Source organism: Budorcas taxicolor, chromosome 9 (genome assembly GCF_023091745.1).
Source record: "Budorcas taxicolor isolate Tak-1 chromosome 9, Takin1.1, whole genome shotgun sequence".
NCBI classification, from domain to species: Eukaryota; Metazoa; Chordata; class Mammalia; order Artiodactyla; family Bovidae; genus Budorcas; species Budorcas taxicolor.
The window spans coordinates 73,110,412-73,126,407 of record NC_068918.1 but is presented as its reverse complement, the minus strand read 5'-3'; the positions used below and the strand labels follow the sequence as shown (position 1 = coordinate 73,126,407).

The following is a 15,996-nucleotide window of genomic DNA, read 5'->3' as shown; positions in this document are numbered from 1 at the left end:
GCAAGTGGGACTACCACCAAACTAAAAAGCTTCTACAGAGCAAAAGATATCAACACAACAAAGTGAAAAGACAACATACACAGAACAGGAAAGAGTACTTGCAAACCGTATATCTGCTAAGAGTTAACACTGAAATACATATGTATACATAGAACTCAGATATAAAAAAGTGAGAAAAATCCTATCATTTGAGACAAGATGGATGGACCTTGAAGGTATTACGCTGAATTAAGTAAGTCAGCTACAGAAAGACAAATACTGTATGATCTCACTTATGTGTGGTATCCAAACGAGGAAAAAAAAAAAATCATAGGAAAAGAGACAATCAGACCTGTGGTTACCAGAAGTGAAGGGGAAGAGGGAGGGGAAATAAGAAAAGGTGGTCAAAAGGTACAAATGTCCAGTTACAAGATAAACATTAGGGATGTAATGTACAACATGAAGGCTATAGTTAACCGTGCTGTATGAGATACAGAAAAGTTAAGAGAATAAATCCTATGAGGTCTCCCCATAACAAGAAAATTTTTTTCTCTTTTCTTTTGTTAAGTACGTCGATATGAGAAGATGACCCATTTATGATAATCATTTCACAATACATGTAAATCAGACCATCATGCTATACACCTCAAACTTACACAGTGATATATGTCAGTTATTTCTCAATCGAACTGAGGGAAAAAAGGTTTGAAGATGCAAAGTAATAGGGTATGAAACTCAAAGTTAGTCATAATAAGCTAAAAAAAGACTTTGCAATTCTAATGTTTCTATTAGTGCCAGATGCTGAGCACAGCCTCTCACAGGCAACAAAGGGTGGAGGATGTAAGCACCTCACGAAAAGTGGCACTATGACTAGGAAACACTTGCTGGCAGAATTCCACTCAGTTCACTTAATGGATAGGTCCTGAATATTCCTGTTTTTAGTTGCCTTTCTCGATCTTCACAGGTTCTAACACAAGAATGTCATTTTGTGCCCACCAGCCACATTTTCCACTTAGACTTATGACACACTCTTAGAGACGGAGACTTCAGTCTTTCTTCTCTGTGACTCAGTCCATTCCTGCTCACTGGTTTTCAGTACAGATTTTACAAGCACAGAAAGCACAAGCCCTTGGTTTTGCTTTTACAAAACCTTGACATGCTGGGCCCGCAGACTTGATGAGACACATAAGCTAACTCTGCCAATGTAGGTCAAAGCTGACGAATACTTGGCACAAGCGCTGTCTCTTTGTCCTCTTTCTTTGCATCACAGACATTTCTAACAATTACATTTTTTCTCAATGACTTAAGATGTACCTTCTCAACACAACATTCCATAGAGCCACTGCCAATCAAAAGAAATCAGTAAATACATTAAAATCTTTAGCTTCCATCCATGGCTCTAAGGGACCTGAAAATCAAGATATTTTCTGGTCATCCATCAAAGTCTATTCAGATAATCTAGATTAACCCTTTCTTTCCCTAAATAGTCAAGTTTTGACCTAAACTGTGTATGTGATTACTTGCTTCTGTCCATATGTAGGGGCTGATCAGCCATATGTAAATGTTTAGATGTAATATTCCAAGTTCAGAGAAAAGCTTGATAAATCAAGATCCCTCCCATCAATACATTTAATTAACAGCATTATAGAGGGGTTAGTAATACTTTTAACTCTTTGTTTTTCGAACAAACAAAAAGAGCTTAAAAATCATTACTCTGAAAGCTTTAAAACAAACTTTTTCTACCTAGGTGTTTATCATTTGTCAGTTTTCAGGTAAGGTATTATCAACAGAACTTAACACAGGTACAGTTATATCTATCAAGGATACTTTCAAATTCCTAGCACAACACTGAAAGTCAGAGAACATTAAAAAATAATAATAATAAAAAGCAAGCCTGTACCATTAAAAAAAAAAGAAAAAAATAATACTCTTAATATTAAGGAATATTAAAGAAATTCAACAGAAGTGATTTTTCTCTTAGTCTTGCTTACTTGTCATCTTCTAAATTAGGTCTCATGCCGCTCTTTTTAAAATCTCAATATTCTCTCAGCACACCTAATTTCTTCATGTGTTCCAGAGCCAACTCAGTGGCACAGTCTCTCTTACACATCTCCGTTTCTCCTCTAACATACCATGTATTTCATTCATTTATGTGTATGTATATGAAAGATAAATAGTTTAAGAGCAGGGAAGTAGTTGGGATGGGCCATGGATCTGGCACAAGGTGGCAATGGATTGGATTTGAAACCCAGAGAAGAGTCGAGGGTGTCTCCAAGTGCACTGGCCTAAGAATTGGCCAAATTACCTAAAGTTATAAAGTATCTAAAGTCATGGGACTGGTGAACAAAGCTAGAGAAGAAAGCTCTGAGGATTAAGGTACACCCATGCCACGAAATACTATACATCAGTTTAAATGACTATACTAGCACTACAAGCGGAGAAGGCAATGGCACCCCACTCCAGTGCTCTTGCCTGGAAAATCCCATGGGCGGAGGAGCCTGGTGGGCTGCAGTCCATGGGGTCGCGAAGAATCGGACGCGACTGAGCGACTTCACTTTCATGCATTGGAGAAGGAAATGGCAACCCAATCCAGTGTTCTTGCCTGGAGAATCCCAGGGATGGGCGAGCCTGGTTGGCTGCCGTCTATGGCATTGCACGGAGTCGGACACGACTGAAGCGACTTAGCAGCAACAACAGCAGAGTTACAAGCATCAAGATGTATGCTAATAAGAATGATCCAGTAGAGGAGACAAAGGGGATCAGTTAAACTCAAGAGAAGGTGTGATCTGTAGCACAAGTGGAAGGGGAGGTGGTCTTCGAAATGGAGATAACTCTTCCACTGAAGAGGAAGAAAGCATGTAGTTTGTGGGTACACAGGAAGGCAGATGGAGGGAGTCTGTGATGGGAAACAGTACTTTAGTTTTGTTGAACAAACAGTACTTTAGTTTTCAAAAATGAGATGAGGTCATTAGTAGAGAAATGAGCAAGGGGCACTCAGAAGAAAGTGCAGTGAGTTGGTCTTCAGTGCTGAGTGCCCATCTGAGTGTAGTCAGCAAGAAGCTAGCATGTATAGACCTCAAAGACAATACACAGGTGAAAGAATTCAGAGCAGATAAATCCATCAAGACAGAACACAGATCTGTGGTTGCCAGGGGTTGGGGCTAGCAGGGAAGGGGGACAAACTGTTGAGTAAGAGTTTTCACTCTGGAGTGATGGAAATATTTTCAAACGAGACAGAGACAGTGGCTGAAAAACACTGTGGAATGTCCTTGAATTGTTCACCTTAAAACAGCTAACTTTATTTTTTAATATAATTTTTAAAGGAATAATAAAAATCAGAATTACAATACTGTATAGGAGGCACAGAGCACACTGGAATTAGCTTCAGGTTTCACACTTCAGGGAGGAATATCTTATGAAGAATAAACTGCCCACCTAATGGAAGGTGTAGTTTTGCTGGCAGCTTTTTGTACTTTATTTTTTATTTTTATTGTTTGGATATATACTTTTAAATTTTTATTGGAGCATAGTTGATTTACAATGCTGTGTTTTTTGTACTTTTAAATATGCATTCAAATTTTCCCCGCTCCTTTGCCATAATGATGTTAGATAATGATGTAAGTCATTGGCACTTCTCTGCAAATCTACAGCATCAGGCCAAACAGAAAGAGAATAGTATATGAATACAGATGATGATATTTTCAAAAGAGAAAGTGTTCACTAGGTAATAACCTAGTGTGCTTTTGCAAAATGCATCAGGCCTCTTCCCTATGGTTATGGAGTTGAACTTGAGGTGACAAAGCAGCAGGACCCAAATGCTAATCCAAGTGTTCTGGATCTTGACTGACAAAACCAATCAGGTGCCAGGTATTTCCTGTACAAGGTATTGGGAAACACAATTAAAAACGGAATACAAACTTGGCCCTGAATAAGCTTCCAAAAAAAAGAAGAAAAAAAAGTCTTGTCACTCATCAGTTTCCGACTCCAGAAGGGGAACAGGAGAAAGAAGAGAGGAGTAGTGAGAAGAGAGGAGGAGGGGCAGAGGAGCAGGAGGAAGAGCAGGAGGACAGAGGAGGAAGGGGAGAGGCAGCAGATGGCACACAGGAAGCACACAGGGTTAATCACATCTGAGGTTCTGCCTGGTGACTCAACAGCAGGAGAGCCGGCCAAGGTGGTTCAGAGAGCTTGCAAAGCAGTGATTAATTAGCAGAGGTCACAGTGGTTATGGGGCAGTAGCCTGCACTCTAGTCTCAGCAAAGAGAAGGATATGAATAGTGAGAAAACACTCTTCATTCCCCTATCTAAGTGATCAGCCTTTGTCCACAAACAGCCTCCTTGAGATGGACACCTCTTAAACTCCTTCTCCCGGGAATATCCAAACTTTTTGTTTTCAGTCATCATCAGTGCCTAGTTACACATCTCCAGAACATGCTAACACAATGACCTACCATTGATTTGCTGAAAAGCTACATGTCCCTAGAAAACTATTTCCCCAGCGTCCCCACCTTGCTTCTCCCCTCGCCTTCAGCAAGCTTTTGGGGGGCTCAGGTTCCATGTTCAAGAAAGGCTAAAAGTCTTATTTCCCATGAGAGGAAATGCCTTGCATACACTAGGCAGTGAAATACATCTTGTGTTTAGAGAAGACATTCTTTTCAAATGATTGAAAGCAGAATAATAAGTCATAACTGCATTGTGTTTTTAAATAAGTTTTCCTAATTCACATACAATGCTCATAATCATAAAATTCTGCTATGTTTATAAAAAAATTTTGTGAAGGAAAAAACTGTATCTTACCAGCAATTCTCATCTGAGCAACAGAACAGGGATCCTGGAAGCGTTCCTTCAGCACACCAGGCACTTCTCTGCATATCTACAGCATCAGGCCAAACAGAAAGAGAACAGTATATAAATACGGACGATGATATTTTCAAAAGAAAGCATTCTTCTAAATGATCTTGCTGTCATTTTCCTGCCCCTCCTCAATGCCTAAGCTTCTGTGTCCACTTTCACTGTTCAGTGGGGTCTTGCCTGACCCCCAGCTGACATCAAGAATGTCATCCAGTCCTTAGCCGACCTGCTCCTGTACAACATTTAATACTGCCACTTCCTCTCCCTTGATTCTCTTGGTATTTTACAATGGTGGTTTTACTCCCACCTCTGTGATAGATATTCTATGCTTGATCCTGGCCTCTCTCCCTGGGGCCTGGTTTCTAATTGCTTCATTTATCAAGTGGAGTTTCAAGAGACTGATGACTTTCCAAAACAGATCTTCAGTCATCCTCTTCCTGTCAATTGTATATATTCAGATATGTCCAAGAGTGGAGTCATCACCGGTCTCCCTGACATCCGCTTCACTCTCTGTCTCCTCGAGCTCCTGTCATTTATGCTTCTTTTCCCTGCAATGTCTTTCCCTCCAATCCTCCATCTGACTAATACTCATTCATCTTTAGTAAATTAGCTTGGATATGAACTCCACAAAACCTTCCGTGGCTACCACCCAAAGTTAGGTAGGTTCTCCACTTTTATATTCCCACAGATACCTCCTTGTTACAATTGCTTATCTCCTGTCTCACCCACAATGAGCTCTTTGGGTTAAGAAGCATTTCATACTTTTGGCTACATTTCCAGTTCTTAAAATGGTACCTGGCATAAAATGAGAGCCCAGTAAAATCCTACTGAGCAAATAAAAGCACGAATTAATGAAAAAATCCAGATTAGTATTTCCTAAAATGTGTCTGTTGAAATTCTCTACATGATGAGCCTTGCTTTTGCTTGGTCTTAGATTCTCATAACTCACATAATTAGTGTAGAATCTATGTGAAGTCCTGCGATAAAGGAAGCTCTGTCTGACATTGTGCTCCCAAAGTGACCAGCATGCCCTATTCTACACAATACCCATTGACATCCTCTGTGTTAAATAAATACATGTGGTCCGATTGAATATGCACAAGCTGAGTCTGGCATGTTGGACACGGGGCCAACACGTCTGAAAAACAGCAAGGAGAGAGTGTAGCAGATGAAGTCAGGGAGATAACAGGAAGCCAGAACACGACAGCCTCATAAGCCACCATCAGGACTTTGGCCATTAGTCTGAATGAGATGGAATACTATTAGTGGGTTTTTCTCAGGGGATTTACTTGACCTGAATGATTCTTAACAAATACTTTGGTTGCTTTGTTAAGGAGAGGCAGACAAAGGGGAAAGTGAGGCAAAAGGGAGGCCAATGAAGTGGCCGTGGCAGGAATCACACGAGATGACAGCAATGATAATCACACAGGAAACAACTTAGTGGCCACAGAGGCAGTGAGAAGTGGCCAAGTTTATGAAATTTTGCAAGGCTAAGAAAAGAGGAAAGAATTGCCCAGGGAATACCCATGTGCCACTCAATATTGACATTTGTTAAAATTGCTCCATTTGCCTTATTGTGTATCTACTCATGGAGCCTTCCATTCAAACTGTCCATCAAGGAGACAGGAATTTTGAAGGAGAAGCTGATGATGGAGACTCCAGGGTTTATTCGTTTGTTTTTCACTGAGATATAATTCACATGTTGTAAAACTGAGTCCAGAGTTTTGGCATAAACCATAATAAGGATGTGATTACCAGTAATTGAGGTGGGAAACGTAAACTAAGACCCCAGAGGGAGGTGGAGTCAGGTACTCGTCTTGTATGTTAGTATCAGATGCCTATTAGATGTCATAGATATCAAAGTACAGATGCTCAGCACGCAGCTGTGATGAAGTCTGAATGGGGAGAGAGGGCAAGGCCAGAGATGCAGCTGTGTGAGTCATCAGTAACAGTGACCCATCAAGACAGTAGCTCTCAAGCAGAGAGGCTGGATCAATAAAGTATCTAAATCATTAGCTATAGAAGAATGGCTATCATTTTAAAAGGATGGAGAAGAAGAAAAATGATTGATATGGGTCCTGTCCAAACCAAGACAGAAACATATCTGTTCAGTGTCCCAGACAGACTTCTTACTGAGTACGTGCTCATTTGCTCAGTCATGTCCAACTCTTCACAACACCACAAACTGTAGCCCGCCAGGCTTCTCTGTCCGTGGGCTTTTCCAGGTAGGAATACAGGAGTGGGTTGACATTTCCTACTCCAGGGGATCTTCCCAACCCAGGAATCAAACTGAGTCTCTTGCATCTCCTGCATTGGCAGGCGGATTCTTTACCACTGTGAAACTTGGGAAGACCCATTATGCTATGTACCCAACTCAAAATAAATAGAAACCTATTACTTTACCTCTGATTCAACTGCAAAAGAAGCAATGGTGTGAGAAAAAGGACTTTATCTTAGTCATATTGGTAGCACATACCATTACAACCTACTTCAGTTCAATTCAGTTCAGTCGCTCAGTCATGTCTGACTGTTTGCAACCCCATGAATTGCAGCATGCCAGGCTTCCCTGTCCATCACCAACTCCTGGAGTTCACCCAAACTCATGTCCATCAAGTCAGTAATGCCATCCAGCCATCTTATCCTCTGTCGTCCCCTTCTCCTCCTGCCCTCAATCCCTCCCAGCATCAGACTCTTTTCCAATGAGTCAACTCTTCACATGAGGTAGCCAAAGTATTGGAGTTTCAGCCTCAACATCAGTCCTTCCAATGAACACCCAGGACTGATATCCCTTAGGACGGCCTGGTTGGATCTTCTTGCAGCCCAAGGGACTCTCAAGAGTCTTCTCCAACACCACACTTCAAAAGCATCAAATCTTCGGCACTCAGCTTTCTTTATAGTCCAACTCTCACATCCATACATGACCACTGGAAAAACCATAGCCTTGACTAGACTGACCTTTGTTGGCAAAGTAATACTGCTTTTTAACATGCTATCTAGGTTGGTCACAACTTTCTTTTCAAGGAGTAAGCATCTTTTAATTTCATGGTTGCAATCACCATTTGCAGTGATTTTGGAGCCCAAAAAAATAAAGTCTGACACTGTTTCCACTGTTTTCCCATCTATTTCCCATGAAGTGATGGGACCTAGTAAATACATGCTGAATGAATAAAATCATTTGAAATAAATCTATATATATGAAAAGTCACATGCAACATCACAAAGTTATTTTAGGCTTTCATTTTTCAGAGCATAATTATTAGGATTTTATTGCCTAATTCTAATATACACTCATTATTTAATATAGTATATAACATATAAAATCTTCTATGTCAAAAAATCCCATGTGAAATAAGTATTCTTTGAGAACATAAGCTTCCATCTATGACAGATGAAAAAAACATAATTATCAATACTAGTAAGCATTAGTAAAATGTGCCCATATTTGGGTACACTTAGTTGCATAATCCCACTTCTTTGAGAACAAAATCAATAAACATGAAAAAGGTATCACAGTAATTCTTAATGCACACCTTATTCCATGACGAATTTACAGTTCTTAAGCTCTCTGAAACTTTTTCTCTTTCATGTAAACTCAGACTTTTATCTGAAAGCATTTCCAGTTCAGTTCTTTTCAGCCACTTGAGTTTCTCAGCTTGTACATCCATCTCCTGGGTTAAGTCCTAAGGGAGTCAGAAGAGAGGTATGGTTAAAAGTTTGTCATGCCAGTAAAAGATCAAGAACTGTGTTAGAAATCTCTATGGGAAATAGTCCTATAAACGTGGACCTTTAATTTCTTAAATGGAAAATAAACTTCTAAGAAGCCTGAATTGATGTTAACAAACTGTAACTAATTTGGGAATGAACTCCCACTTCCAGTATGCACTGTATGCAAATGAATTACTACTCCCAACTCTGCACCTCTTAACAGGGTCATATAATGTCATATTTATCTTGACAACTTAATATTCTGTTCTTAGATAAATCATAAAAATGGTGTTTATTCTAACAAAAGGCCAAAAATCCCGAGAAACAACAAAAGCATTTTATGCGTGCATTGTCTACCTATCCCAATATACTGTGCTAACCCTTGTGACTAACCCCAAATTGTTTACAAAAGGCATATTCCAAGAAAACTACTAAAATTTTTATAATAAACACGAACAAGCTTGTTAGATATTTGTCAGATTTTGAAATGACAACTTAATAACCACTTGCCATGTATTTTTCATCAGTATTAAAATTTTCTTTCCCCAAATACCTCAATCCTATTCCTTTAGATAAAATCTCTAATCAGATTAGTGGGTATCATTTTAGATATTCCTTGCTGCACGCATGTGTATGTATCTATACTCACACACAATTTCTTTTAATAAAAATGTGAGCACATTTTGCTTATTGCTCTACAAGTACTTTAATTCTTAACACAAAAAATATAAAATTTGTGGATATAAAAATGTATGGACATTTGGGTATATTATTAATAACATACCTATATACCTTTATGTATTTTTATATGTTGTATACCTATACAATTTTAAACAATTCTTGCTGGTTGCAGATCAACAAAGAAACTTTAATTAATACAACTGTGACAATAAGTCCATAATAAGCTGCAGTAACTCTCAAGTCACTTGGAGTCTTCTTGTAGAACTCATTTTATAGATGCTGCTGCTGCTGCTGCTAAATCACTTCAGTTGTGTCCGACTCTGTGTGACCCCATAGACGACAGCCCACCAGCCTCCCTCATCCCTGGGGTTCTCCAGGCAAGAACACTGGAATGGGTTGCCATTTCCTTCTCCAATCCATGAAAGTGAAAAGTGAAAAGTGAAGTCGCTCAGTCATGTCCGACTCTTTGCGACCCCATGGACTGCAGCCTACCAGGCTCCTCCGCCCATGGGATTTTCCAGGCAAGAGTACTCGAGTGGGTTGCCATTGCCTTCTCTGCATCTTATAGATAGTAATCAGTAATTAATAATTTTCTAAATCCAAAAGGAAAAAACTATACTTCCCAGCATTATTATATTCTAAAATGATGATGACAGTTTAAAATATTCTAAAATCCTTTGGTCCAATACTTAGACCCACATGACATCACTTTTACATGAGTGAAGCCTTACCTCTGCAATGATGAAATAACAGTTGCTCTTTAAAATTAAAAATATATATATATATTCCTCTTTAAAGTTCACCACTCTTACCATAAATACAAAGCTTCTTCCCCTTTTCTTATTTAGTCATGCAATATCTTATTTTTAGTGTTAATGTTCATGCATCAAAAAAGCATCAGCAAATATAGAGACAAATAAATCACTTACTGTTAATTCTTGCAGGTTTCCTTCCAGTTCAGTGGTTGATCTTTTCTGTACAGCATTCTCAGCCTTTGTTAACCAACAGATAATCTCATCTAGTCTTTCTCTATACTCCATCATCTGCTTACTTTCTCCTTTTAACCTAAAAGGACAAATTATTTAAAAATACTGAGAAAATTAACCAATTAACTAGAACACTATATATCTACATTGGATATTCTGACTAAATATGCCACATACAAAAAAATAATCTTAATATGTATCAATTATTTTAACATGCACTTCTAAATGAGTATTAATAGTAATGTATACATTTTGCAAAGTTATATGCAAATATAAGAATAAGATTTCTTCCTTCAATAAATTAAAAAAACATTGAAACTAAAAAATGTTGTCTTCCTTCATCATAAAAACTATGTATAAATTTAATACAAAGGACTTTTTAAAGCTAGACACCACCGTACAGCATAGTGGAGGCTTTAAAAAGAACACATGAAAAATGTCTTTATCTAAAATAATAAGGAAAAATACATAATTCTCTTTGAGTACTCCATGGAGGTAGAAAGGTATCATTATATGACATTCACATTAGGGGGCAACTATTACTCTACTTTATTCATAGGAAAGAAAGAGCAAGAACAAGGCAAGATACCAAAAATGGGAAATTTTTAGAAATATTAGGAAAGACAAGAAAAATGGGAATTTGATGAGCTCATTAAAATAAGTATTATATTTGAATATAGCACCAAGTTACAAAAAAGGGTTTAGAAAAACAAAGCCAAAGTTTTAAAGGACATAAGGAAACAGTCATATGAATATAAAAAAGGAACTGCCTTAATTACATCTTTTAATGTTATAAGAATAACATTTATAATTATATAAACCATCTGTCAGAAGATGAGAATATGATCAGAACTCATTTGACAAACAAGATTTTTAAGAAAGAGTTTGAAAGCTATTTAGAACTTGGTGGTGGTATCACTTCTATAGCTCCTGCTATTAGCTGATGGCTTAAAAATAAAATGCAATTTTTTAAATGAATTATATTATGTCATCCCTAATAAGAATTTACATTTTTATGCCTATAATTTTTTCTTTTTAATCACAAATACACCTAACACAATGATGCAATACGTATAGATTAAATGCTAAATAAATCTTATATATTTAATAGAGAGTCAGTGATTTTTGAAGAAGAGTATTTTAATGTTTAAAAATCTAACCAGGAAAGGGAGAGGAATAAAATAGGTGTTTGGGATGAACATATACACACTACCATATATAAAGTAGACAACCAACAAGGACCTACTCTATAGCACAGGGAACTATATTTAGTATTTTGTAATAACAAATAAGAGACAAGAATCTAAAAAGAATAGATACATATGTATGTGTATAACTGAATCACTTTTGTGGTACACCTGAAACTAACACAACATTGTAAATAACCTTTAATTTTAAAAAATTGATGATAAATCTCTACAGAATCACATCTTTCCCCAGCAGCTCAGTCGGTAAACAATCTGCCTGCCATGCAGGAGACCAGGGTTTGATCACTGGGCTGGAAAGATCCCCTGGTGAAGGGAATGGCAACTCACTCTGGTATTCCTTCCTGGAAAATCTCATGGACAGAGGAGCCTAGCAGGCGAGGCTAAGAGGTTCCAAGTGTCGGACACGACTTAGAGACTAATCTCCACAGGATCATAAGCTTTCATTTTTAAGCATTCATCAGGAGAGAACACTGCTTCAAGAGTTAAATAAATGAATAAAGCTATATTGTTTAGACCACCAGAACCCAAACAGGTAATTCACCCTCTGTATCGAAGAGTCTTTAAATAACAACTGGAAAAACAATGAAAATATTACTATTGACCTTGTGTTTCAAAAAAAGTAGCAATTTAAATTTCCAGGGTTTCATAATCGCAACTAATGTAGTATTTTGAAAATATATCTATGAGGAAAACTAACATTATCAAGTAATTTCAATAAGACATATTTGAGTCTCACAAAATTTTCATCTGCAAACTAGCTAAATATAATCTACATTTTAAATGTTATCACTAAGTAAAAACAAGTTATAAATTCATGATCAAACAGTAGATAACAATTGCTCATTAAGGAATAACACCATAAGTTGCTGAACTGTGCAAATATTTAACAACAGACATTCAATACAAAAATAAATTGAGCTGTGTGCTATTTCTCAATGAGTAATAACAGTACACATAATAAGCCCATAAAATTGCAAGGTGGCCCCAAGTTAAGACAAATTCAAACCTAAAGTTAAATGTGAATTTATGAAAACAAATACTGCTTTAATTAAAATACAAGATGCTAGAGAAGAGATTCATTATTCTTTCCTCTTCTCAAAAAAATGAGTCAAGCATCTTTTAGCTTCACCATGTCAGTCCCAGAAGCAATAATTGTCACATCCCACAGAGATCCATTTGAAATTGATTAGGGAAATTTCTACAGTTATTGCTAATACCATACCAGCAAGTACATCTTTTTTCTTAAGAAGACCTTGAAGAGATCATTTTCAAGCTAGAGGGACTCTCCCTGCCAACTCGTTCACTTCAGTTGAGTTGCTCAGTCGTGTCTGACTATTTGTGACCCCACAGACTACAGCAGGCCAGGCTTCCCTGTCTATCACCAACTCCCAGGGCTTGCTCAAACTCATGTCCATCAAGTTGGTGGCCATCCAATTATTTCATCTTCTGTTGTCCCCTTCTCCTCCTGCCTTCAATCTTTCCCAGCATCAGGGTCTTTTCTAAGGAGTCAGTTCTTCACATCAGTAGGCCAAAGTATTGGAGCTTCAGCTTCAGTAACAGTCCTTCCAATGAATATTCAGGACTGATTTCCTTTAGGATTGACTGGTTTGATCTCCTGGCAGCACCAACTCATTAGCATGACACATAAAATCCTGTGGGACTCCCCACCCTGCCCCTGGTCCCCTGAGCCCTTCTCACCATCTAACCACAGATTTTTTACTCAGCCACACTATTTCATGCCTCCCACCTTGCCTGTTCTGTACCATTTCCCTTCAAGACCATCCTTAAGAAAAATTTATAGGAAATTGCTATAAATGCTTCAATATCAGCTTCTGGATCCCTCCCCTGAATGTGTGAATTCCACAGCCCATCACCCCTGAGTCTATGACAACACACTGTCTTCTTATAATAATAATGTACCCTTCATCACATCAGATTACTTTTTCCTTTAAACATTTTCTTCATCATAGTCCCTCTGAGTTCTTTAGTCATACTTGTATCCCCTGCGCTAAACACAAAGCTCATAAATACTGATCAAATCATTTAATCAATCATTGGTAAAACACCAATACCATGCTTGGAGAATAAGTCATAGGATAGCTTACAATAACAGAACTAGATATTTTGAGGGTTTAGTATGAATAGATAGGGCATAAGCTTTTTACAAAAAGTGTCTCCTTTAATCCTCATGACAATCCTCTGAGAAGATACCCCAGTTCTCATTCACAGAGGAGGAAACTTAGCCAGAGAGCTCTGAGGTCTACCCACCTTTTACATGCACAGTATTCACGAGATTAAGTACTGTCACTAACTTTCTATGAGACCCTGGACAGTTATTAATACTTCACTTCTCCACTCTGAGCCTCAGTTTCCAAGCTGTACAATGGATCTAACTAGCCCCCTCACAGGATAGTTGTGAGGATTCAGTTCAGTTCAGTTCAGTCGCTCAGTCGTGTCCAACTCTTTAAGACCCCATGAATTGCAGCATGCCAGGCCTCCCTGTCCATCACCAACTCCCAGACTTCACTCAAACTCATGTCCATCGAGTCGGTGATGCCATCCAGCCATCTCATCCTCTGTCGTCCCCTTCTCCTCCTGCCCCCAATCCCTCCCAGCATCAGAGTCTTTTCCACGTGAGGTGGCCAAAGTATTGGAGTTGCAGCTTTACCATCAGTCTTTTCCAATGAACACCCAGGACTGATCTCCTTTAGAATGGACTAGTTGGATCTCCTTGCAGTCCAAGGGACTCTCAAGAGTCTTCTCCAACACCACAGTTCAAAAGCATCAATTCTTCAGTGCTCAGCTTTCTTCACAGTCCAACTCTCATATCCATACATGACCACTGGAAAAACCATAGCCTGAACTAGACGGACCTTTGTTGGCAAAGTAATGTCTCTGCTCTTCAATATGCTATCTAGGTTGGTCATAACTTTCCTTCCAAGGAGTAAGCGTCTTTTACATTCATGGCTGCAATCACCATCTGCAGTGATTTTGGAGCCCAAAAAATAAAGTCTGACATTGTTTCCACTGTTTCCCCATCTATTTCCCATGAAGTGATGGGACCAGATGCCATGATCTTCATTTTCTGAATGTTAAGCTTTAAGCCAACTTTTTCACTCTCCTCTTTCACTTTCATCAAGAGGCTTTTGAGTTCCTCTTCACTTTCTGCCATAAGAGTGGTGTCATCTGCATATCTGAGGTTATTGATATTTCTCCCAGCAATCTTGATTCCAGGTGGTGCTTCTTCCAGCCCAGCATTTCTCATGATGTACTCTGCATAGAAGTTAAATAAGTAAGATAACAATATACAGTCTTGATGTACTCCTTTTCCTATTTGGAACCAGCCTGTTGTTCCACGTCCAGATCTAACTGTTGCTTCCTGACCTGCATACAGATTTCTCAGCAAGCAGGTCAGATGGTCTGGTATTTCCATCTCTTCAAGAATTTTCCACAGTTTATTGTGATCCACACAGTCAAAGGCTTTGGCATAGTCAAAAAAGCAGAAATAGATGTTTTTCTGGAACTCTCTTCCTTTTTCCATGATCCAGTGGATGTTGGCAATTTGATCTCTGTTTCCTCTGCCTTTTCTAAAACCAGCTGGAACATCTGGAAGTTCACGGTTCACGTATTGCTGAAGCCTGGCTTGGAGAATTTTAAGTATCACTTTACTAGCCTGGGAGATGAGTGCAATTGTGCGGTATTTTGAGCATTCTTTGGCATTGCCTTTCTTTGGGACTGGAATGAAAGCTGACCTTTTCCAGGCCTGTGGCCACTACTGAGTTTTCCAAATTTGTTCGCATATTGAGTGCAGCACTTTCACAGCATCATCTTTCAGGATTTGAAACAGCTCAACTGGAATTCCATCACCTCTACTAGCTTTGTTCGTAGTGATGCTTTCTAAGACCCAGTTGACTTCACATTCCAGGATGTCTGGCTCTGTGAGTGATCACACCATTGTGATTATCTTGGTCATGAAGATCTGTTTCGTACAGTTCTTCTGTGTATTCTTGCCACCTCTTCTTAATATCTTCTGCTTCTGTTAGGTCCATACCATCTTTGTCCTTTATTGAGCCCATCTTTGCATGAAGTGTATCTCCTATTTTACTGAAGAGATCTCTAGTCTTTCCCATTCTGGTGTTTTCCTCTATTTCTTTGCATTGATCGCTGAGCACGATTTTCTTATCTCTCCTTGCTATTCTTTGGAACTCTGCATTCAGATGCTTATAGCTTTCCTTTTCTCCTTTGTTTTTCTCTTCTCTTCTTTTCACAGCTATTTGTAAGGCCTCCTCAGACAGCCATTTTGCTTTTTTGCATTTCTTTTCCATGGGGTTGGTCTTGATCTCTGTCTCCTGTACAGTGTCATGAACCTCCGTCCATAGTTCATCAGGCACTCTATCTATCAGATGTAGTCCCTTAAATCTATTTCTCACTTCCACTGTATAATCGTAAGGGATTTGATTTAGGTCATACCTGAATGGTCTAGTGGTTTTCCCTACTTTCTTCAATTTAAGGCTGAATTTGGCAATAAGGAGTTCATGATCTGAGCCACATTCAGCTCCTGGTCTTGTTTTTGCTGACTGTATAGAGCT

General features: G+C 38.6%; 1 protein-coding gene across 1 annotated transcript in view; it reads right to left on the bottom strand.

The window, feature by feature from the left end:
* UTRN (utrophin) overlaps nt 1-15,996 on the bottom strand; it is a 543,338-nt gene that overhangs the window by 284,560 nt on the left and 242,782 nt on the right. The window contains exons 43-45 of the mRNA XM_052646047.1: nt 10,143-10,278; nt 8,358-8,507; nt 4,774-4,849 (exon numbers count right to left, since the gene is read on the bottom strand). Coding sequence (XP_052502007.1) covers nt 4,774-4,849; nt 8,358-8,507; nt 10,143-10,278 — 362 coding nt within the window. The remainder of the gene's footprint in view (nt 1-4,773; nt 4,850-8,357; nt 8,508-10,142; nt 10,279-15,996) is intronic.